The sequence below is a fragment of the Ambystoma mexicanum genome, chromosome 7p, assembly GCF_040938575.1.
Source record: "Ambystoma mexicanum isolate Mex_15411 chromosome 7p, UKY_AmexF1_1, whole genome shotgun sequence".
Lineage (NCBI taxonomy): Eukaryota > Metazoa > Chordata > Amphibia > Caudata > Ambystomatidae > Ambystoma > Ambystoma mexicanum.
Window position 1 is genome coordinate 599,219,928 of NC_090939.1, and position 22,897 is coordinate 599,242,824.

Genomic DNA, 22,897 nt, shown 5'->3' on the forward strand with positions numbered 1-22,897 from the left:
GAAGAGGCTCCTCTTTGGACATTGTTGAATATGCAAAGTAGGCCCAAGCCTGGGCCTTCCAAAACTTGAAGAAAAGAACTGGCGATGGAGCAAATCTTCCCTGAAAATGGATTACCCGCTACCGGTAGTCGATCGACGGTACCTTAGGGACCCCCAGCACCTTTGCTGGATTTTGAGGACTTTAATTTTTAACCTGGAGACAGCAAGACCCTTTTCCCCACTCTCTCATGTATTTTTCTGTGATTTTAACAAAGTTTCTTTTGGTTGTGGAGTGACAAACTCCATAGGCATCATCTTTTTACATTGTGGCACACAGCACCTTCAGTGCAGTGGCACAGGGAAGTCTTTTAGATTTCCCCAGGTTTAAATACCTTCTCTTGGATAAACTACGGTTTCCAAGAGCAGTGAAGTGAAATGGACTTTACTTACATTTGTAACGTTCCTGACCCAGCACACACTATCTTACAATAGGGTGCTGGTGGGGTTATTTAGTATCCCCTTTGTCTAGTTTCTCATGCAACATTTTTATGTTACCCTTTCTACAATTAATGGCTGGATGGCTGGTGGCAGTTGTTTAATTTTAACTACTGTGGTGTGTTTTTACCGTGGGCTGTATTCACAGCTGCAGTAGAGCACCCTTGGGTGCCATTTTTGTCAAAATGGCCCCAGTCTTCTTTTTTTGCCATTTCTTGCTGGAAAGGTCCTTCTTGAGATTTACTCTGCGCGCCAAACCAGGTTTGGTTCATTTTGTCTTTGGCAGGATTCACAAGTGAAGCCCGCCTCTCGCTCCAGAGTGTTTGGCAGGGGCAGGAAGTGAGGGATGTGCCCGAAACTCCCTGTGCTTAATCCCCTTGTTTACAGGAATGCACCCAAAGGTGATTGGCCGGCTGGCTGTCCGGCAAGGACAGCCACCTTGCTGTGTGATTGACAGCTAGGCTGGAATTAATGGGAGAAACCTGCATAAAAGGCAAGGCTTTTTGGCTTGGAAGACAGTGTCGACCACTGGAAGAAGGACTCCGAAGAACAACTTGGAAGAGACGCCTGCTGCAACTCCTGGACCGTTGGTTTGCCCGGTGAAGCCCTGCTGCTGTGCTGAAGCTCCGAATTCGCCTCGAGTAGAGAAGCTCTGCAAGGACGACTTCTTCCCTTGAGTTGGTGGGACCAATCAACTCCAAAATGAACTTGTCTGGACATCCTCTTGGAGCAGGCTGTACTTCCTTGCTGCTGCAGGAACCGAAGTGCCAGGGAGAGGAACACCAGATTGGAGTGCATCACTTTTAAGTCAGACCCGAGCTGGTGGAAGATCCTCCAGACTCCCAGGAAGCAGGACGGGCCAAGACTGAGCCACCTCAACAGAGTGCTGGACCTCAGATGTGAGGAAATTCCAAAGTAGTAGCCGAGAACCACGGTGGTGCTATTTGCTGAGTGCTAAGAAGCTGAAACCATGAAGTGCCGCTGAACTGAAGTTTGCCCTTTGCTGTTGCGGATTGTCCCATTGCAGTGCAGGAGTCCCCAGAAGTCCTCCCTTTATTCCCCACGACTGAGGCCCAGGAACAACAGGATCTGCAGAGCTGCACAGGAACAGAAGCCAGCTGGAACATTTTTTTCTAACCAAAGGTACTGTACAGTCTGAGAGAATTTACCTCTTGTTGTATAGGATCTGCAGAGCTGCACAGGAATAGAAGCCAGCTGGAACATTTTTTTCTAACCAAAGGTACTGTACAGTCTGAGAGAACTTACCTCTTGTTGTATAGCTACTTGTTCTCAGTTGAGACTTGTCTTGGTTGCTTCTGCAGAGTTGCTTACAGTTTCTTTATCTCAAACCGAAACAGCTTTTGGACCTACATTGATACTACTTTTTCTACAAAGACTTCTAAAACATTGTGCAAGACTTTTACTTACCTGCAAGAAGTGCTTCAGCTCACCTAGACTTTTGCCCAATTGACATTGGCCTGGCCTGGCTCCCTGAATGACTTTTCTTCCCTCTGACTTTGTTTTGAAGGGGTTAACTTTTTTGCATTGGGTGTTTCAAAAGTACTTACTTGCTTCAGAATTTTTGTATGATTGCTTACCGGTAAGATAGCTCAGCGGGTTGAGCGCTCGCTGCTGCGATACAAGCGTGATCTGCAGGTCCGAATCCCGGCAAGGCCAACTCAGCCTTTCATCCTTCCGAGGTCGATAAATGAGTATCAATTTCGGTTGGGTGATATTGTATGTAAATATGTGCTCTGTAAAGCGCTTTGGATTAAGGCGCTATATAAATAACACATCATTATCATTTTATTCTAATATCCCTTTTCTTTGACACTCATCTCAGTATTGCTCTTAATGTACCAGTGATACATTAATGTCCACAGTGTCTGGGGTATTTAAGTTACCTCAGGGTGTAGGAAGTGTGTGTGCCATCCCAAATGGGTACTTGCTGATTTAGGAAAACTAAGTGTGTATTTTGGAGTGTATTTGTGTGTTGTTATATTGCCTCTTCTGAAGACCGCGTATTCAATCTGACTGTTAAATTAATAATTGTTTAATCAAGAAACCTTGAGTGAAAGTGTTTATTTGGATACTTGTCACTGTGAATCCCTGTGTAACCACCCTACTGCTCACATTGACCTCTCTTGAGATAAGCCTGGCTGCTCAGCCACACTACAAACATGTGTGGTATGGACATATACCAAAGGTGGGGTTACTATTGCCAGGAGGTCATGATTGTTGTAGTGCAACCAAAGAGTACTGCTCCACATCTTGCTTAACAGTATCTAAAAAAAAATCTTAGAGCAAGATGAGAGTACTCATTCAGTACAAATCTGAGGATGGCCACCAGGGGTTGAGTTTAGGGAGACGACTGTCATTGGATGGGGCAGTATGACCCAAAGGACAGTTAGTGGTTATAGAGGAGAAATGCAGTTTTCAGGCTAAAGTGAAACTGCTTTTATTACAGAGTATTCACAGCCTGATGACGGGAATATTCATGAGCATGTGAATACATACCAGACCCCATGCTGGAGAAGTGAAGACGACTTGCAGAATTGGTGACATTGGACAAAGTTAAACTAATGCTTGGGGACAAAGTAGTAAACCCTTTAGTTCAATCAGTTAAAGCAGGCATCGCAGAACTCTGCACTCCATACAGAATTCCTGATATGGCCTGAACTAACTTCCTATTTAAACATAGGAACAAAGGATACGAAAAACGATCATTAATATAATGAAAATAACGATCACCTAAATACAGTGGTTAAATGTTCATGAATACATTATCTAATGAACACACACATTTTCCTCGCTGAAACAACATTACACAAAGGCGCGTGTCCTAGACAGAAGCACGATTAAGAATTATTAAGATCGTGCATGATAAACACTTCAAATGCAATCGTTTCTGATACAGATTGCAAAGTACATACACAGAAATCACCCTTACATTCTGCTGAAGTGTCCAAGCTTTCCATCATCTCCTTCTCCCCACGAAAAGACCTTCCCATCAACAGTTAAAGCCATTGCATGCCGACCACCTATAAAGGCAACATATGCGATTACAAAAATAAGCAATTGAGAATAATGATTGTCATTGTGCCTCAGGAGCACAATCTACAAACTCGAAATGGTTCTCCAACGCTCGAGGATTGCAGTGTTTAAAAATACCACATACATTTTTTTGCCATCCTTGATGACCGAAACAGTAGGTTTGTCCGCACTCTACCTCTGGCTAGTCTGCACTCTACCTCAGCCTACTGCGCTTTACTGATCACAACATTGTTTTACAATTCGTATACTAACGGTGGGTGCTGCTCTGTTTGCTTTATGTTACCAGTCAAAATCCTTAAACCAAAAAAGAGCACTCCAAAAACATTTGAAAGTTTGTATGCATTTTAATTCTAATTTATTCGCGTACATAGGGTACGTAAGGGTTCCTATCATGCATCACTCCCAAACAAACAACAAATAGCTGGAGATATTGGGCATAAACATTACTAATGCTGTAGTGAAAAGCGGTACCCATACTCAAGCTGCTAATATAGCAATAATGCACATCACAAACACCAAATGAACCGTTTTTAATTAGAGCACCCTTCACAGACTCTACTGATGCACAGCGAGTACAACATTAATTAAAAGGTAATAAATAGGTCAACACATGTCCAGTTGAGTCCTTGATCATGCAAGATGTTATCTTACATGTCTGTATTGAACATCATGCTTTTCCATGACAAGGAGTGTTGGCAGCCTTAGCTTCCAAGCCGCATTTGCTAGTAATACGGCTTAAGTACTTGCACCACAACCTATACAAGTCCTAATTTAGTTTAACCAGATCACAGGGTTTATTCACACACATTCACCAGTTTTCGTTTCCACAAATGACAGAGTCAGGACTCAAAATGTCCACTCTCCACTATCCTTTGGCTAGTCATAATGGACTGTTAGCGAGTAAAAAATGGTGTGCAGCGTGTATATGTAGAGTTGAAGTAGCGAGTGACTTTTATGGCTGGGTAGTAGCTTGCAACATGACATTCTTACCCCCTGACTCTGTCATATTATAGATTAGATGGACACGTTCTCTGCATAATAGCCAAATATCTAGTGAATAACCCATTAGCGTTCCACAGCACCTCAGCAGGCTTTGAGGAAAGATGAGAAAATATGATCATAGAAATGTGGATTCTTTTAGTAGGAAACAGTAACACTTAAACACTATACCTGAGTGAACAGCAACCTTCTTGACTACATAGTTGCTTAGTGCGGTTATCTGCCGGGGTATAGGTACAGTACCGCTGGAAATGCCCAGACCTAGTCTTCCGTTGGTGGCTTCACCACAGGCATATACTTTGCCCTCTACAGTCACTGCAAACAAATTTCCAGAGTACAAATTAGAATACAACACAGTTATTGAATCCTGGATTCGTAACAGGAAACATGTTTATCTGTCAATTATAGACAATCTGAATGAGCGAAAGTTTACCTGCGAAAAGGCTTTTGGATCCCCCAGCAACCTGCACTACATTCAAGGCAGACAGGGTCTCGGAGAAGGAAGGAATTTTTATCTGTAAAAGAAAAAGTAATGTATTAAAGCTATGTTTTAGTTGCATCAAGGACTACAACGGTTCTGTGTTAATGGAAAGCAGTATAAAGTATTCACCTAAGTGTTCTTAGGTGTGCCTAACAAACGATTTAAAAATAAATGTCATCAGATATTGAGTGGCAACATGAGAATAAATAACCAGATATGTTTCACATCATACTCTGAGATCGAAGTGTAATCTGAGTTTCTATGTAATCCAGTAAGATTTCAGCATGAAATCCATTTGCAACCTGCATTTAAAATGGTGTAATTTAACTAGATCTAACTCCACTTCAATTGTTCTGAAAAGGGTAAAACGAGTACCATTGAATAGTGTAGCTCTGCAGGAACCGGAATGCAAAAGGTTGATGTTAGGAACATTTTTTCTCCAGCCTTGCATTAGGCCCAGAGTTAATCTTTCAAACAGTTATCAAAGCAGGAACCTCAATTTTGTAACTAGTCACCTTTGTTAAAGTTAAACATCAACGTAAACCAGGTGTCTAACATTTGGCTCTCCAGATGTCTGCACAACCAGCCTTACGCAGAATAGTCTATGGCGAATGATCACCGGAATTGCAGCTCAAAATATCGAGCCAAAGCTTGCAGACCCCCGACATAAACCATCTGGGATCTGTGCTTTCCACCTATTCATAGAAAACCACACTAAGTTCTAAAGATCAAGCACAGTTACACTATTCATGAAGTAAGTAAAGAGCTCCTCTAGAAAGTAGCAAACTTCAGACGTAAACCTGCTTCTTCCAATAATTACAGTAGTAATCTAAGTTTGGGTACAGGGTTTCACCTTACATGCCACCACTATCAGAGGAAGGCCTAATTCAACCAATCACATTAGAGGGCTAGGGACCAAGGGTTAGGAAAATAGCTCATATAGTTTACCTCTAAATCTGCCATTGCACCCAGATGACCACCAAAGGATGTGATATGGCCAGCCGACTGACAGTAGTTTTATCCAGGAAAAACCAATATGAAGGATGCAAAACTGGGCTCACAAACAGCCCATCTGTGCACAACAGACATTTGAGGCCGGTATTACCCAAATTGTTCATTTACAGTTGTTCGAATGACACAATTGTTCGAATAATAGGGGTCCTAATTGACCTTCTACACAATTGACCGTATGGTCATTTTAATATATATTATGGGTTGGGTTGGTGTAATAATAATATAAGGGGATTGGGAGGGGGGTTGGGGTGGGGGTTGAATTGGGTGGGGGGCTGCGGGGTGTTTCCCCCCGCATATATATCCTAATTGACCGTTTACATTTGGTCAATTGTGCAGAAGGTCAATTGTTATTCGAACAATTGACATTTGAACAATTCGTATACAACCTTTAGGCCCGCATCACTGTTCTCCTGAACAAAGGACACCCCAACAAAATAATAGCCAAGAGTAGGATTTAAACAAATATATTGATACCCCAAAGGCTACCAAATAGGTGCAGCGGGCTAGCAATGGCCTCAAATTGGCTTGCACCTCTAGCCAAAACAAAATAACTGCGACCAGCCTACCCATTAAAAGCAAAGGTAGCGTGATGTAATCACCTGAGGGTACAAATGGGTGCTTAAGACCCACCCGTGGGACTGGGATCCTTTTGGGTGACCCAGGACCATATGCCGCGAGTGATAAAGAGTTGGAATGGCAGGGGGACTTCTGACCACCAAAATAGGTCAGTGATTAAAAGTAAAGAACAAAAATTCAGGAGACACTAAAAATACCCTACAGTATTCCTCCCAAAAAAAACTCCTGATCTGGACTGATTGTACAGGTGGTACTTTGTCAGGAAACCACCACGGGTGTTCCTTAATTGTGCAACACAGAGCTGTGCAACCCATGTCCCTCTTTGTGACAGAGATTTCTACCTAATTAATTTACAAACTAGAAAGTATTTTGTGCTTGACAGAGACACTATTTTAGTTGGACTCAAGTATATTATTCTATATTTTCTCTTTCCAGTGAATACACTCAAAGTTCATGCTACCCAACAATAATGTCCCTGCATGTTTTGTCATATATGGATATGCGATTACAAAATGACCATTCGTGCCAAAGCTGCTATAAAAGCTTAAGAAAAGATTCAATGATTTCCAAAGTCTGAAATTATAATGAAGAAATTGGCTCTAAATAATTCTAAAGGCCATTTAATATTTTTGCATCTGGAAATGGAATGGAATCTGATTGTAGGTATAGCAAGTGTTACCACCAAAAAGAAAAATACTGTGGTGGAAACTAATGCAGTATACACATGTATAAAAGGGGTTGTTACTAGCAGTACTTCACTAAAGACATCCAAAACGAAATCAAGTTCATGTGATCCCTGAGTAAAGGTGTTAAGGCGGGGGCGATAGTACTTCCACATAATGTGAAAAAACTATCCCACCAGCCTTAACACCTTTGCTCAAGGGCCGCATGAACCGGATTTCATTATGGAAATATTTAGTTTGTTTATTTTATTTGTAATGCGCACCGAACCCAGAGGTAGATGGGCACAACAAACACAACAATATTTTAAGCTTAGGTTACAAGGTACATCATATTGGCAATAGGTATATACAGGCAAGATTACAAAATTATACAAAACAGATCAAGATTATAAAAGAGATGAGACATAGTAGGTTACATGATATATACAGTGATAATGGGTATATCAATCAGAAGTCATTGGAGCGCAGCCAGTCCAAGGTATTGAGTCTAAAGCTGAAGGAGGATTGGTCCACTCTAAGTGAAAGAGGCAGTGCATTCCAGATCTGTGCAGCTTTAACTGGGAAGCTACTGCCGCCAGATTTTTTTTTGTTTGAATCTGGGTATATTAAGGCAAAAAGAGTTGGCAGATCTAGATGGACAGGTGGAGGTTTTTCTGGCTATTCTCTCGGTTAGGTTGAGCGGTGCTGCTTTGTTGAGGCACTTAAAGGTAAGGGAGACTGTTAAGCCGGATTCTATTGTTTATCTTCAGCCAATGATGTTCTCTACTGAATTACTTCTAGTAACAGCCCCATGTCTACCATATGTGTACACTATATTAATAGGTAAGGAGAACTGATCAGCATTAATTAAATGCACAATGTATTTGAAATGAGATTTCAATATTTAATGCTATAATCAGACATTTTATTTCTGGATAACATAACGTGCTTCTCGACAAAATAACAGTCTACAATTTCCAGACAAAGTTGGAACAAGAAAGAAAACCAAACAAAAAATGCGGTTAACAATACCTTTGAACCTTTCAATCCTCCCAATTGATCTTTATCATTCAGTCCCCATACAAAAACCTTGGTTCGTATTGTAGCCGCAGACTCAAGACCAGCAGCCTTCTTCCTAACAAGACTAAAAACACATTGTTAATAGTCAATCCTGGTTTGATTGCATCAACGAAACAAGTTAGTTATGGAAGGTAGTAAATAAATCCATGTTTGCAACAATACAATAGTATGTTAATAGTACATTATCTCTAGCTATAATAAAATGTTTGCAGTGTAATCATTATTCACAAATTCATTGATTTGCAAATGAGTATGTATTTCGAATTTTGTAAAGCTATTCCAGGTCTTATGTTAGGAAGATTATTCTAAGTCACTACCTGGGATAGCACTTCAAGAGGCCATCCCCAGGCAACAAGGTTGCCTCAAAAAGAGTTTAACTTAATCACTTGCTCAAGGTTTTGAAGTTGAGCAGTCAGGCTGAACTAAGGAGAGATGGGGCATGGTTATGTAGTACAGTTAACTTAAATATAAGTAAAAGGAACAACAAAGTTACATACATAAACAGTTTACTGAGCAACCACAATAAGGCACTTTACACAAATGTATGCAAAAGCTTGGGGTTGTGTGCTTATGGAAGAGGTGTGTGTGTGTGTGTGTGTGTATGACAATACATTACTTACCGTAAAAGCATTTCTGATGGTTGTATCTGCTTAGATTCACATGCTGTGCATAGTCCGACATCCAGTGGTCACTACGGAGTATTGCATTTTGTTTTCCGTAGTCAAAAAGGGGACATCGACAAGGCATGTCTGTAACACTAGCCCTATAGTGACGTGCAGTGTACCCACAATCCCTCACGCGTCAAGGTCCCTCTGTTTGTATTTTTTATGCCCCGAGGGAGCCTATTAGACGTGAGTGAGTACAGAAAAGAGAGATATAGAAGAAAGTCTATGTTCCTTCCATCCGAGCGGGGAGGAAGGGTGGGCGCATGTGAATCTAAGCAAATACAACCATCAGAAATGCTTTTACGGTACGTAATGCATTGTCTTCTGATGTTTGTTAATCTGCTTAGAATCACATGCTGTGCATAGACTAGCGAGCAGTACCCGGAGTTGGAGGTGGGTTGTGAGAAGGAACAGTAGAGAAAAGATGTCTTAATACTGTTTGTCCCACCTGGGAATCAAATCTAGAGTGGGCATCTAGACAGTAGTGTTTTGTAAAGGTGTGAACAGAACTCCAGGTTGCCGCTTTGCAAATAGACTCAAGAGGGACATTTGGAATGAAAGCCCCAGTGCCACGAGTGGAGTGTGCTCTTGGCTTGAAGGGTAGTTCTCTCTTAGCAAGAATGTAACAGAGAGTGATGCATTGTACAATCCATCTAGAAATAGTGGACTTCGAAACTGCATCTTCTTCTCTTCCTGCTGCCACTGAGACAAAGAACTGATTAGTCTTTCTCAATGGTCTAGTTCTTTCCATATAAAACATCACTGCTCTGCGAACATCCAGTGTATGCAGGCTCTTCTCACCCAAGTTTGAAGGATTTTGAAAGAATGTTGGTAGTTCTATTGACTGGTTGACATGGAATTTAGAGATAAATTGTGGTGCAAACCTAGGATGTGTGCGTAGAACCACCTTATCTTTGTGAACTGTAACAAAGGGGTCTAGTACAGAGAGCGCTTGTAGTTCACTTACTCTCCTAATGGAGGTGATAGCTATTAGAAAAGCAGTCTTAAGAGTGAGTTCTTTAAGTGTTGCTTTGTGCATGGGTTCAAAGGGAGACCCCATGAGCCTGGTTAGTACCACATTTAGGTCCCATACGGGAGCGGGGTTAGCTATGGGAGGGTGTATCCTCTTCACTCCTTCCATAAAGGCTTTAATAACTGGGACTTTCCACCATGACACTGTGTTGAGAAGTGGGGTATGTGCAAAGTGCAGCTAAATGGACTTTAATAGAGTTAAACACCAAGCCTAAGTCTAGTAGGTGAGTCAGGTCCAGAACAATTTGTGTGGGAGAGTAGTCAACTGGGTTGATGCTCCTTCCCCTACACCAGATGACAAATCTTTTCCATTTGCTAGAATAACAGTGACGAGTGTTAGGCTTTCTAGCCTCCATGTCCATGCATCTCTGCAGGAGTTGTAAATGTCCAAATTCTATGATCTCAGGAGCCAGGCTGCTAAGTTCATGGTCTGAGGGCATGGATGTAGTGTCCTGCCCTTGTCCTGTGACAGCATGTTGTACGGGCAGGGAAGTTTCACTGGAGGGGATAGGGACAAGGTTGTCTGGCCCACATAGGGGCCACCAGTTTCATGGTAACTTGTTCCTGGTGCATCTTGTGCACTATCTTGTTGAGAAAGGGAGTCGGGGGGGGGGGGGAAGCGTAAACAAATTTCCCCGACCATGGTATCGATAGACCGTTCCCCTTGGATTGGTTCTGGGGGTACCTGGAGGCGTAATCTTGGCATTGTGAGTTCTCCAGAGTTGCGAACAGGTCCATTTCTGGGAATCCCCATTGTGTGAAGACGAAGACAATGTCTTCGTGTAACCGCCATTCGTACTCTGAGGGCAGAGGGAAGTCTCTGCTGAGTTCGTCTGCTAGCAGATTGAGTTCCCCTGGTACATGTTGTGACAGTAGGAACATGTGTTTGAGAGCCCACTTCCAGAAGTTCTTGGAAAGCTTTGACAGTCCTGGAGAGTGAGTGCCCCCCTGCTTCTTTAGGTAGTACATGGCTGTGGTGCTGTCCGTGAGGACCATCACTGTCTTCCCTTGTAGGTGTGCCTGGAAGGCTTTCAGTGCCTTGAACACAGCTAGTAGCTCCAGTAAGTTTATGTGCTTGGATGCTACGCTCGGAGTCCAGACTCCGTGAGCAGTCTGATGGGATAGGTGAGCCCCCCATCCTGTGAGGGATGCGTCTGTGGGCAGAGTGGCTTCCACTGCGGGGGTGGCGAATGGTTTCCCTATTACCAGGTTTTCCTTCGACCACCACCGTAGCGAGAGAACCAAGGCCTGTGAGACCACCACTAGATTGTCCCATTGTCCGCTGGCCTGACACCACTGGCTGTTGAGCCACTCTTGCATTGGGCGCATGCGCGCGTGAGGTACCAAATAAATACATGACGCCATCATTCCTAGTAAGCGCATTGCTTTGCGTACCGTCACCTCTCGACCGGCCACATATTGAGGGACCTGAAACAGCATGTTTTGGACCCTCTCGTTGGAGGGGAAGACGAGGCCGTCCTTTGTTCGAATTAGAGCCCCTAGGAATGGTTTGATCTGGCTGTGGTCTAAGCTTGACTTCTCGTTGATGGTGAAGCCCAGTTGAAACGAAAGGTGTACAGTCTTTTAGGTATTTGCGAAGCATGTTTCGTAAGAATCCCCTGTTATGAGCCAATCGTCGAGGTAAGGGTATACTGGGATGGACAACCTGCGCAGGTGGGCAGCTGCCACTGCCAGTACTTTGATGAATACTCTTGGCTCTGATGCTATGCCGAAGGGTAGCACTCTGAACTGGTAGTGTTTGCCCTCTATCATGAACCATAGGTATTTCCTGTGCGCTGGCAACATTAAAATATGAAAGTATGCATCTTTCATGTCCAGTGTTGTCATGTAATCTCCCTGAGAAAGCAGGGGGATTACCTCCTGTAGAGTCACCATATGAAACTTTTGAGGTTTGACAAATTTGTTTGCAGGGCGTAAATCTAATACAGGGCGCATGGTTAAGTCCTTTTTGGGTACAAGGAAGTACACTGAATAAATACCTTCCGTTACCTGGGATAGAGGCACAACCTCTATGGCTCCTTTTTCTAGTAGTTGGTCCACTTCTTGAAGAAGAATGGCGAGGTGTTCCGGTGACAACCGCCGTCCCCTCGGGGGTCTGTACGTAGGGGGATCTGTTGAACTCTATACAACAGCCGCGGGCTATGGTTGAAAGTACCCAGCGGTCTGATGTTATGCCCTGCCATACTGTAAGAAAGGATGTTAACCGGCCCCGACCGGCATAGCATGGGAGGGGACCCGAATCTTTGAGTCATTTGGTGTTGGTGGCTTGGGAACTTCTAGGGGTGGAACCCCGACCTCATCCCTTGCCGTGACGTTGTCCTCTTTGGTTATATTGTCCACTGATGCCTTGGTTAGAGGACCAGTTACCTGCAGAATATTGCTGCTGCTGTTGTTGTTGCGGCTGGCATTGGCCTCGAAAAAACCTCTTATTGCCATAACCACGTTTGTTGGGAGGCCTTGTAATTTGATCTAGTGTCTTGATAGTGTCGAATTCTTTCTTTGCAGTTTCTAAAGCCTCATCCACCACTTTACCAAAGAGGTTTGCATCTTCTATAGGTTTGTTAATAAGAGATGCTTGCGTCTCAGGTTTAAAGCCTGAATTACGTAGCCATACATGGCGTTTCAGTAGGATTCCTTGTACTAGGGAACGCTCGGCCGTTTCTGCAGCATCCAGGGTATTCTTGATGATGCTTTGGTTGACTAAAGTCCCTTCAGTCATCGTGGCTAGAAGGCGAGTACGTAGGGGTTCCGGTACCTCCTCAATGTCCTTACGTAGTTTGCTCCATTGTGCATCTGCGTAACTTGCCAGCAAGGAGTTATTGTTGGCAATTCTTGCGGAAAAGGCAGCTGAGGCTGTAATCCTCTTTCATAGGGCATATAATTTTTTACCCTCTTTATCTGGTGGTGCCTCGCTAGTTGACAGCGGCACCCCTGCTCTCTTCCTGGTATTTGTCACCACTAAGGAGTCTGATACAGAGTGGCCCCTGATGTATAAAGGGTCTGATGGAGAAGGACTAAACAATTTTTCTATCCTAGGGTTGACCCCTCTGATCAACGCAGGAGTGGATAGTGAAGGAATAATACTCCTCCTTACTGAGGCGAGGAGGGGAATGGTTTGGCTGACAGGGGGTTTCTCCTTAATGATTTCTTTGACAAAGTCGATGTCAGGAGAAGTTTCCCCGGTTTCGATCTCAAAATGCACTGCTGCCTTACGTAGAAGTGCTTTAAAGGTGGGTTGATCATCAATAGGCAATGTATTCCTAATAGGCGAGTCTTTTGGAGGGGACAGGTTTATGGCTTCAGGATCTGAACACACTGACGGGGACTGCCAGGGCCGTGAGACCCCTTCTTCTGGATCTTCTCCGAAGGCCCTATCACCCATATCAGGGATGTCTTCAAAACCTTCCTCCTGTAGGTTTTCTTCCCCCTCATTGCCTAGGAATTCATCATCCTCCTGAAAGTGGGTGTCCTCTTCAGTGAGGTCATATAAATCTACATTTTTTTGGGGTGGATCAAACAGCCTGGGGTACTTGGCCCTGGGATCCTCCTGAGGTCCATCTCTTGATCTCTTAGGTGTTGGAAGGTTCTGAGTCTCCATAAACCTGTCCATCCTGTCCATACAGAACTGGAGTCTCTCTAGGGTTTCGTGAGGCACTCCGGAACGGTCAGGGGGAGGAAAGGGAGGGCCTTCCGTTAGTAAACGCTTTGACCTGTCCCATAACGTCGAAGAGAGGTCTCCTTTGCCTTCAGAAAAGCCTTCCGGTAGGCTAGGAGTCCCTCTCGACGGAGCGGGAGGTTCCTGCCTTCCTTCTGGTCTTTTCGGCGTCTCCCGGGCCTTAAGAGCAGAAACAGACGTATCTTTCGTCGTCCGTTTTAGGCTATCGGTGGAAATGATCCTTGCCAGGCTCTCGACAGCTAAGCTGTCTGTCGAGGGTACCTCCGGTGTCGCCGTTACCGGCATCACTTGCTCTACGCCGACAGGCGCTCTCTGGTGGTGCGCATCGTCTGGCGGTTTAGTGGTAGCGCCCTTATCAGGGGTTAGCCCAGTCGCTGGTCGCATATGCGGTTGCGAAGGGGCTTCAGACTCTTACAGTCTGAGGAGGCCGCCGGTAAGGCCTGCGTCTCAGTTGATGCTAACGCCCTCTTCGTCTTCGACGAGGAAGAGCCATGGGTTATGTGTTTATGGGAGTGTTTTCTGTGTGTGTTCTTGTCGCCGGGGTGTTCATCCCCATAAGCAGGGCGTGAGCCGAGCTTGTCGGGGCTGGGGATGGACGACAAGGAGCGTGAACGCTCCTTAGAGAGGTCTACGACTTCCGAAACAAATGTCGTGTTGTCACATTCCTCGTCACTTTCGGCGGCGGCGGGTGATGAGTCAGACCTAGACATGGCGTAGGTCGCCCACCTTTTGACCCTACGGTCTTTTAAAGTCTTCGGCTTAAGTAGCTGACAGGCCGCACAGCCATCTTCTTTGTGGTCGAGAGGCAAGCGACGGTTACACCGTTTATGCTGGTCTTTCCAGGTAAACTTGCCCTTACAACGCAGGCAAAACCTAAAGGGTGTCCTCTCCATAGCTGAGGAACAGATCGCATGTGACAACAACCCCGAGGGGAAAAGGAGGGAAAAGGGAAAGGCATTCTCAAAGAGAAACAATAATGTCCCAAGACCCCACTCTCCCTACTGTATTTGGCCGTCGAGGCCAGGCCACGTGTTCGGCGAACGCCGAACAACAACCTCTTCCGTCGAAGGCACCGCCGTCGGAGATCTTGATCGGCGGTGAACAGCTTTGCAGCTGCGACGACGGAGGGGTGAGGAAATGAATAATTAAGGGCGACCAAAGGTCGAGTAAAGGTTTTGCAATGTCTCTCGAGGAGCTCCGCGTATAGGCGACCAATATCTGGGTGGATAAAAACAATCTGAGGGACCTCGACGCGTGAGGGATTGTGGGTACACTGCACATCACTATAGGGATAGTGTTACAGACACGCCTTGTCGACGTCCCCTTTTCAACTACGAAAAACAAAATGCAATACTCCGCAGTGACCACTGGATGTCGGACTATGCACAGCATGTGATTCTAAGCAGATTAACAAACATTAGAAATTTTTATATAAATACACGCCCCGTTGCCAGAGTCCATCATAGCAGAGCGCTGCGACTGCCTATCGAGGCAGGGGACAGGCATGTATGTGGGAACTGGAGGGTTCTGCTGTAGTGTCTTCGAGCTCCAAGTCGGAGTCTCGGCTGTCTAGGCCTAATGGGTCTGACTCAAAGATCCCAGTGGCTGTTTCTGACTTTGCAGACATGGCATATGCCGCCCACCTCTTGGTTCTGCGCTCCTTTTGTGTCTTGGTCCTAAAGAGCTTACACGCAGCACAACATCACTCAACAGGATCACGAGGAAGGCAGTGGTTACAAACTCCATGTTTGTCTACCCATGGGAATTTCCTGTTGCACTTAGGGTAAATTTAAAGGTATACGCTCCATAATGGAGGGCGGACAGATAGGCAGCAATACGAAAGTATTAGAGGCAGGAAATGGGGGTATGCAGTCTCTGAAAGGAAAGGATCAGTCCCCCCCACTCTCCCTACTGGTTAGGCCGAAGCCTGTTGGTGGAGCAGACGTCTGGTTCGGAAGCCGGTATCAGCCGTCGAATTATTGCGTCAAACCGCTAACAAGATACATGTTTGTAGAAATGTAACTGTAAAGTAGCGCACAGCTATGGAATCCGCTAAGAAACAACTTGCCACGATGGTGGAAAAAAAATTATCGGAGGGGCCTCGACATGTGAGGGATCATGGGTATAGGGTACGTCACACTAGGGATAGTATTTACAAGTCGACATCCTTTTTTGAACTTCGAAAACTCCATGTGCAATACTCTGCGAATTCCACTAGATGTCGGCCTATGCAAAGCATGTGATTTTAAGAAGAATCACAAGCCTTAGAAATATATACACACACATATATATTTATATATGGGATACATTACTCACCATAATCGTATTTCTGATGCTTGTATCTGCTTAGATTCACATGCTGTGCATAGGCAAACATCTAGTGGAAGCTGCAGAGTATTACAGTTTGTTTTTCAAAACTCAAAAATGGACGTCGACACAGGGCGTGCCAGTAATACTATCCCTAGTGTGACGTCCACTGTAACCATGATCCCCTCACGCGTCTAGGACCCTCGGATTGTATTTTTTCTGACATGAGGTAGCATGAGGAGTAGCGCGAGTACAGATAATCCAAACAGATAGATAAGACTACAAGCATCCATGCGCCTTCTCTCGGAGGGGAGGAAGGGTGGGTTGCATGTGAATCTAAGGAGATACAAGCATCAGAAATACGATTACGTGAGTATTGTATCCCTTCTGAGGCTTGTGGAATCTGCTTATATCACATGCTGTGCATAGATTAGCGAGCAGTGTTCGAAGAAGGAGGTGGGATGTGAGAAGGGACATGGTAAAATAAATGTCTTAGAACCGCTTGTCCCACTTGAGTATCTGTCTTGGAATGGGTGTCAATGCAGTAGTGGTGAGTAAACGTGTGAATAGCGCTCCAAGTAGCTGCTTTGCAAATGGTGTCAAGGGGTACATTTGCAAAGAAAGCCAGAGTGGCCCCAATGCCTCTTGCAGAGTGGGCTCTTGGCGTGAAAGACAAAGTTCTTTCAGAAAGGGAGCAACACAGCTGGATACAGTTAACAATCCACTTAGAGATGGCGCCTTTAGAGACGCGATCTCCCTCTTTGCCTGTAGCTACGGAGACAAACAGTTGGTCTGTTTTCCTTAGCGGTCTGGTTTTGTTTACATAGTATAGGACCGCCCTACGCACATCTAGGGTGTGTAGTTTCACCTCAGCCAAGCTTTGTGGGTCTTGGAAGAAAGCCGGAAGCTTGATGGACTGGTTCACGTGGAATTTAGAAATAAACTTAGGTGAGAACCAATGTTCCCTCTAATTTTTTTGGGCTGTGTGCGCCAAAGAATAGTTGTGTGCGGGCTGTTTTTCAGTCATGTGCGCAACTGAGTGATGCGCTGCCAGACCGGGGGTGGTCGTCGGCGCAGCGGCGGCGCAGCGCCATACCAGTGAGCAAAGCTTAGTGATCAGATTCCACAGTGTGCAAGCGAGGAATGCGAATTTGCAGCACAACAAGCTCTACTTCAAGGGACATTTGGGTGCTCTATTCTCCTCCCAAGACTTTAGCTCTTCTGAAATTGTGTCCTTTTACATCTCTAAACCAAGATCTTTCGTTTTATGATGGGTTGGTACAAGAACAGAGGGGTTCTTGTAGTGGAACACAGATTCTGCCTCACAAATTAATATTGGCACAGCATTAGCTTCTCCATTCACTAAATGTATGGAATATAAAGGAAATGCTTTCTCTTGGTTTAATGAAATAAACAGTACATGAACATGATTAATGACAAAGACGGCTTAATAGAAGGCGGGATATGAATGGACATTGCACTCTGACAGTTAAATAAAAAGCACTGAATCATGTAATCATGTAATCTCAGATGATTGTCACCACTCACCTCACCAATGCCATTTGTGAATGTCATGTGACTGCCAGTGTTTAAACATAAGGTCTGTTGTAACGTAACTTGTAGATCATGTGATCTCCATATGTGTAGCAGTGGAGAAAAGAGGTGTTCATTCTACAATACTCTGCCCATTTGAGGCCCACTGTGTATTTATTTGCAACTGGATTTAATTCTACAAGGTTTTTACTTGTCGCACCATGGAGTACTGACCTTCCACACACCAGGTCGGGTGGAGAACAATCGTGTGGCAAGCACGGGATGGCTCTATCTCTTCTACACATATGCCCAATTCAACATATTGAGGGTTCATGTGTCTGTTACATTACAACACTCCAGACAACGCCTCTACAGCCAACTTACACAACATCACCACCTGTCCACTCCCTGCCCTGGTCCCTTTCGGGATACCAATGCCCCTATGCCCTCAACAAAGACACTGTGGGGTCGGTGCTTCCGAACTGCACACAGCAACAAAGGCTAGCATCATCCGGGGTCAGACTGGGCCATGTAATTGTCTCAGGCACCAAAGAAAAAGTGGCTCGCACTTGCAAATAGCTTTTCATTCCTTTTGTGATACTGTTTGAGTAGTACCCAGGGGAGCTTTTTGATAAAGTGACGTGCAAATTGTACATTTTAAAGAATATTTATTCAGCAACACTGGTCAAAACTACTAGTCACAGCAGAGTAAATTAACTCATCAAACTGGCCCACATGGGCCAATAAGGGTCCCAGTGACTTTTTCTTTCTTTCACCAATGCATCAGGGCTGGACCCCTGAGCTGCTCGGGGCTGGCCCTCTTGACTACAGCAAAAGAAACTCTGCTGCAAGACCAGGGGCTCTGTGTGTAAACCAGCTGACTCGCACACTAAACTTTTTCTTTCTTTTACCAATAAATCAGGGGATATCGCGAACGCAGTCCCCCACTACTAGAAATAATGCAGTCGAGTACCCTGCATTTGGGGACATCGCAGGAGTCAGCAAATCCGATGTGCAATGGATGAGCCTCACCCGGGGAGCTCTGCCTTTCTGATCACAGATGCTCCCCTGCCAGGTAAGTATGAGTTGCGAGCAAGAGGGCAGGGGTTGGGCGGCGGGGCCTGTTCTGGAAGCCCCGCTAAGCGAGGGTGAGAAGGCCGGCACTGACCCAGACCCAGCCCTCCCAGAAGCCCTGAGCGTCTGCAGAGCTGCCTGCCCCACAGGCAGGGAGAAGCTCCGGCAGGCAGAGCCCAGCAGAAGAGGCACATTGTAGCACAGTTCATTTCTCCCATCAGGCCCTGCTCGGCCCGAGATTTGCATAAATTCGGACCTGGCCGCCAGCCAGCAGGCACAGTCGGATAGTGAGCAGGCCTGGTGCAGTGGGCCCACTGGCCCGTCAGCCCCAGGAGGGTCCATGGCCCTCCTGAGCCGACAGGTCACCCCGCTTAAATAGAGCGTCTCGGGTGGGGTGCCCCCCATCAGGACACGGCAACGCCGTGAAGGCAAGGCCCAATCGGTGCTTGGACGGGGCCGGCGGCAGCCGGTAGCCAGACCCCCCTCCCTCATAAATCCCCAGGAGCTGCTGTAGCCAGACCCCCCCCCCCCATAAATGCCCAGGAGCTGCTGGCTGGGCCTTCTTCAGGTTGGAGGGCCTGGGCGCGAAAACAGGCAGGGTGGCTTCAAGAACTACCGGGGCACCTCATAGCATGGGGCGCACATGGGTGGGGGGGGAGGGTGCGGCTGGGTGACGTCCATGGGGAAACACACCATAGCGTTTTTTGCCAAACCCTTTTATAAGACGAGAGTCCTCTCCTCCTTACCTTGTAGCACAGTGGCAGGCTGACTGTTGGCTGCTGACTGTGGCCTGGGTCGTCGTCGCCTCGCCTGGTGGTCCTCCTCAGTGTGGCTGTCCTGTGTGTGGGCTGGGCACTGGGCTGGCTGGTGGTGTGACTGGTGACTGAGGTCCACTGGTGCACCCCAATAAATCATGCCCAGCCAGGGCCAGGGCCAGGGTGGGTCAGAGGCCCAATAGCATCAGTCACGTGCGTCACGCCGTGATGGACCTGGCGGCACTGAGTCTGGGTGGACACGAATTTTCATTGGCTTGTTCTTCCCCCAGGCACAAGTGGAAGTTGTTTCAACTTTGTAAAGAAGTGCAACAACAAATTTGTTGTTACTTCCTCCAAAGTTGAAGCAACTAGTGTGCAATGTCACTGGGCCCCAGCTCAGCCCTGCAGGCAGGCTGCCCCCCCAGGGTCAGGACTCGGAGGGAGGCGGCAGGTGTTACAATTGCTTTAGTGTGTGCAATTGCTTCAGCCGCCTGCCGCCTCCCTCCACAGATCAAAGTAAACGTTGAACTCGGCCGGCCCGAGCAGAGCGCGGGCCGAGCACCACACGGCACCGGCCCCCCACGGCCGCCGGTGGCCCGCCCACCATTTTGAATGATGCTGCCTGCTTGCTACACATGCATCTGCATGCATCATAAGTTATGATGCATGCATGATGCAATCATCAAAGCAAGGTAACAACATCTAGTGTTAACTTGCTATGATGATGAATTGTGTGCAGACACTGCAGAGTGCCTCCTGGCTCCTGCCCTGCCCAACCCAGCCCCAGGCGGCCCAGCCACCAGGAGTCTGACTTGACTTCCCGACCGCGGGATGAAAAAAATAAAAATAAATAAATAATCATTTCACCCCAGGAGTCCGACTTGACTTCCTGGCCGCGGGCTGGGAAAAAAAAAAAAAAAAAAAAAAAAAAAAAAAAAAAAATCACAAAATGATGATTGCAGTGCGCGGCAAAATAAGCACTATGCGCGGCTCACAATCAAAAGGTGCGCGGCCGCACAGGCGCGCACCTTACAGGGAACATTGGTGAGAACCTAGGGTGTGTACGTAAGACCAGTTTATCTTTATAAACCGTAAAGAAAGGATCCTGCACTGACAGAGCCTGAATTTCAGTGACCCTTCTTATAGATGTAATTGCTACTAAGAAGGCCGTTTTATAAGTCAGGTGTTTGAGACTGCTTTTATGCATGGGCTCGAATTGGGGGCCCATGAGTTTAGATAGCACCACGTTAAGGTCCCATCCTGGTGGTGGGTTTGAAACTGGAGGGTGAAGTCCCTTTACTCCTTCCATGAATGCTTTAATCACTGGTACTTTCCACCACGACACCTTGTTATGGGAGGTGGTATATGCTGACAGCGCTGCCAGGTGTACCTTTAGTGAGTTAAAAACCAACCCTGCGTCCAGCAGGTGGAGCAGGTATGTGACAATAGTGAAAGGAATGCAATCAACTGGGTTGATTTGCTTATTCTGGCACCAGATAACGAACCTTTTCCATTTGTCAAAGTAGCAGTGTTTGGCTTCCTAGATTCTCTTAGGATTTCCATACATCGCTGCGGTAAATTAAGATGTCCAAACTCTATGACCTCAGGAGCCATGCTGCCAGGTTCATTGAGTTGGGTTGAGGATGCACCTTCTTACCTTGGTGCTGGGACAGTAGGTTGAACCAGCCTGGGAGTTTGATGGGTTTACACACCGCTAGTCTGCGTAAGTGTTGGAACCACGGTTGTCATGCCCACATGGGAGCAACTAGGACGAGCGTCATCGATTCTCTGTTCATTTTGTTGACCACCATCCTGATGAGGTGTTGGTGGAAAATCGTACGCAAACATCCCTGACCAGTTCATCCAAAGGGCGTTCCCTCGGGAGTCTGGTTGGGGGAACCTGGATGCGAATCCTGGGTACTGCCTATTTTCGCTTGTGGCAAATAGGTCTATAGTGGGGAAACCCCACTGAGAGAAGAGATCTTCTACGATTTCTCTGTGTAGACACCATTCGTGTTCCTCTGGGAGGGTATCTCTGCTCAAAGCGTCCGCCAGAGAATTGAGATCCCCTGGAACATGTTGAGATGACAGGAAGATGTTCCGTCTGAGTGCCCATATCCAAATTTTCTGGGCAAGCTTGGACAGATTTGGCGAACAAGTCCCTCCTTGGTTGTTCAGGTAAAACATGGCTGTAGTGCTGTCCGACAGGATCTGCACTGACAGGTTCAACAGGCAGGGCTTGAACACCTGAAGTGCTCTGAATACTGCCAGAAGCTCTAGCAGATTGATATGATTCTTGGCCACTGAGCGAGACCAGGGACCCTGAGCTTTGTGGTGGAGATGGTGTGCTCCCCACCCTGACAGGCATGCATCCGTTGTGACTACCGCCTGTATCTCGGAATAGTAAAAGGGTTTCCCCTTGGACAGATTTTCTCTTGTCCACCAGTGAAGGCTTTGTACAAGCGTTGGCGAAATGGCCACTAGATTGTCCCACTGACCACTTGCCTGAGACCACTGTTTCGCCAACCGTTCTTGCATGGGACGCAGGTGCGCGTGGGGGACCAGGTAAATACATGACGCCATCATGCCCAGCAAACGCATTGCTTTTTGTACCGTTATCTGGCGACCGGCCTGATATTGCGGAATTTGCAGCAGTATATTCGGAATTCTTTCCTCTGATGGAAAAGCCAACCCCTCTTGTGTGTTTAGGACAGCTCCTAGGAACTGTTTGGAGGTGCTTGGCACCAGACTTGACTTTTTCACGTTTATGGAGAAACCTAATCCGAAGAGGAGGTCGAGTGTTCTTTGAATGTTTGTTCTGCAAATTACTGGGGTCTCCCCCGTGATGAGCCAGTCGTCCAGGTAAGGGTACACTGGGATTGCCTCCCTGCGTAGGTGTGCCGCCGCCACCACCAGTACTTTGGTGAATACCCTTGGGGCCGAGGCTATCCCGAAGGGCAGTACCTTGAACTGGTAGTGCTGACTCTCCACCTTGAAGCGCAAGTATCTTCTGTGCACTGGGAACATGGAAATATGAAAATAGGCATCTTTCATGTCCAATGTTGCCATGTAATCCCCCTTTTTTAGGAGGGGGATTACCTCTTGGAGAGTAGTCATGCAAAATTTTTGGGGCTGGACATACGTGTTTGCAGGCCATAAATCCAATACTGGGCGCATTGTCAAATCTTTTTTTGGCACAAGGAAGTAAGTTGAATAAATAACCTTGTTTACCTGGAGTTCCGGGACGAGTTCTATCGCGTCCTTGCTGGAAGAGTGGCGATCCCTTCGAGGAGGATCATCTGGTGGTCTAATGAATGTATTTTTTGTCGTGGAGGGTGGTTTCGGGGACGTTCTAACAGTTCTATGCAGTATCCTGCGGACACTGGACAGCACCCATCTGTCTGATGTGATCCCTTCCCAAGCTTGCGTGAAGTTGGAAATGCGTCCCCCTACTGCGGATGCGTGAGAAGTGACCCTGAACGGAACGTCACTGT

The 22,897-nt window shown here is 46.3% G+C and overlaps 1 protein-coding gene and 1 non-coding gene across 5 annotated transcripts in view; both read right to left on the minus strand.

The window, feature by feature from the left end:
• The window catches only part of HERC2 (HECT and RLD domain containing E3 ubiquitin protein ligase 2), a 2,956,340-nt gene that overhangs the window by 1,177,252 nt on the left and 1,756,191 nt on the right, over positions 1-22,897 (minus strand). For all 4 annotated transcript variants that reach the window (XM_069636605.1, XM_069636607.1, XM_069636603.1 and 1 more), the window contains exons 57-60: positions 8,293-8,404; positions 4,961-5,042; positions 4,699-4,842; positions 3,425-3,515 (exon numbers count right to left, since the gene is read on the minus strand). In XM_069636605.1, coding sequence (XP_069492706.1) covers positions 3,425-3,515; positions 4,699-4,842; positions 4,961-5,042; positions 8,293-8,404 — 429 coding nt within the window. The remainder of the gene's footprint in view (positions 1-3,424; positions 3,516-4,698; positions 4,843-4,960; positions 5,043-8,292; positions 8,405-22,897) is intronic.
• On the minus strand, positions 18,494-18,657 carry LOC138526614 (U1 spliceosomal RNA). Its single transcript, XR_011283659.1, has one exon. It is a non-coding gene; the product is annotated as a U1 spliceosomal RNA (small nuclear RNA).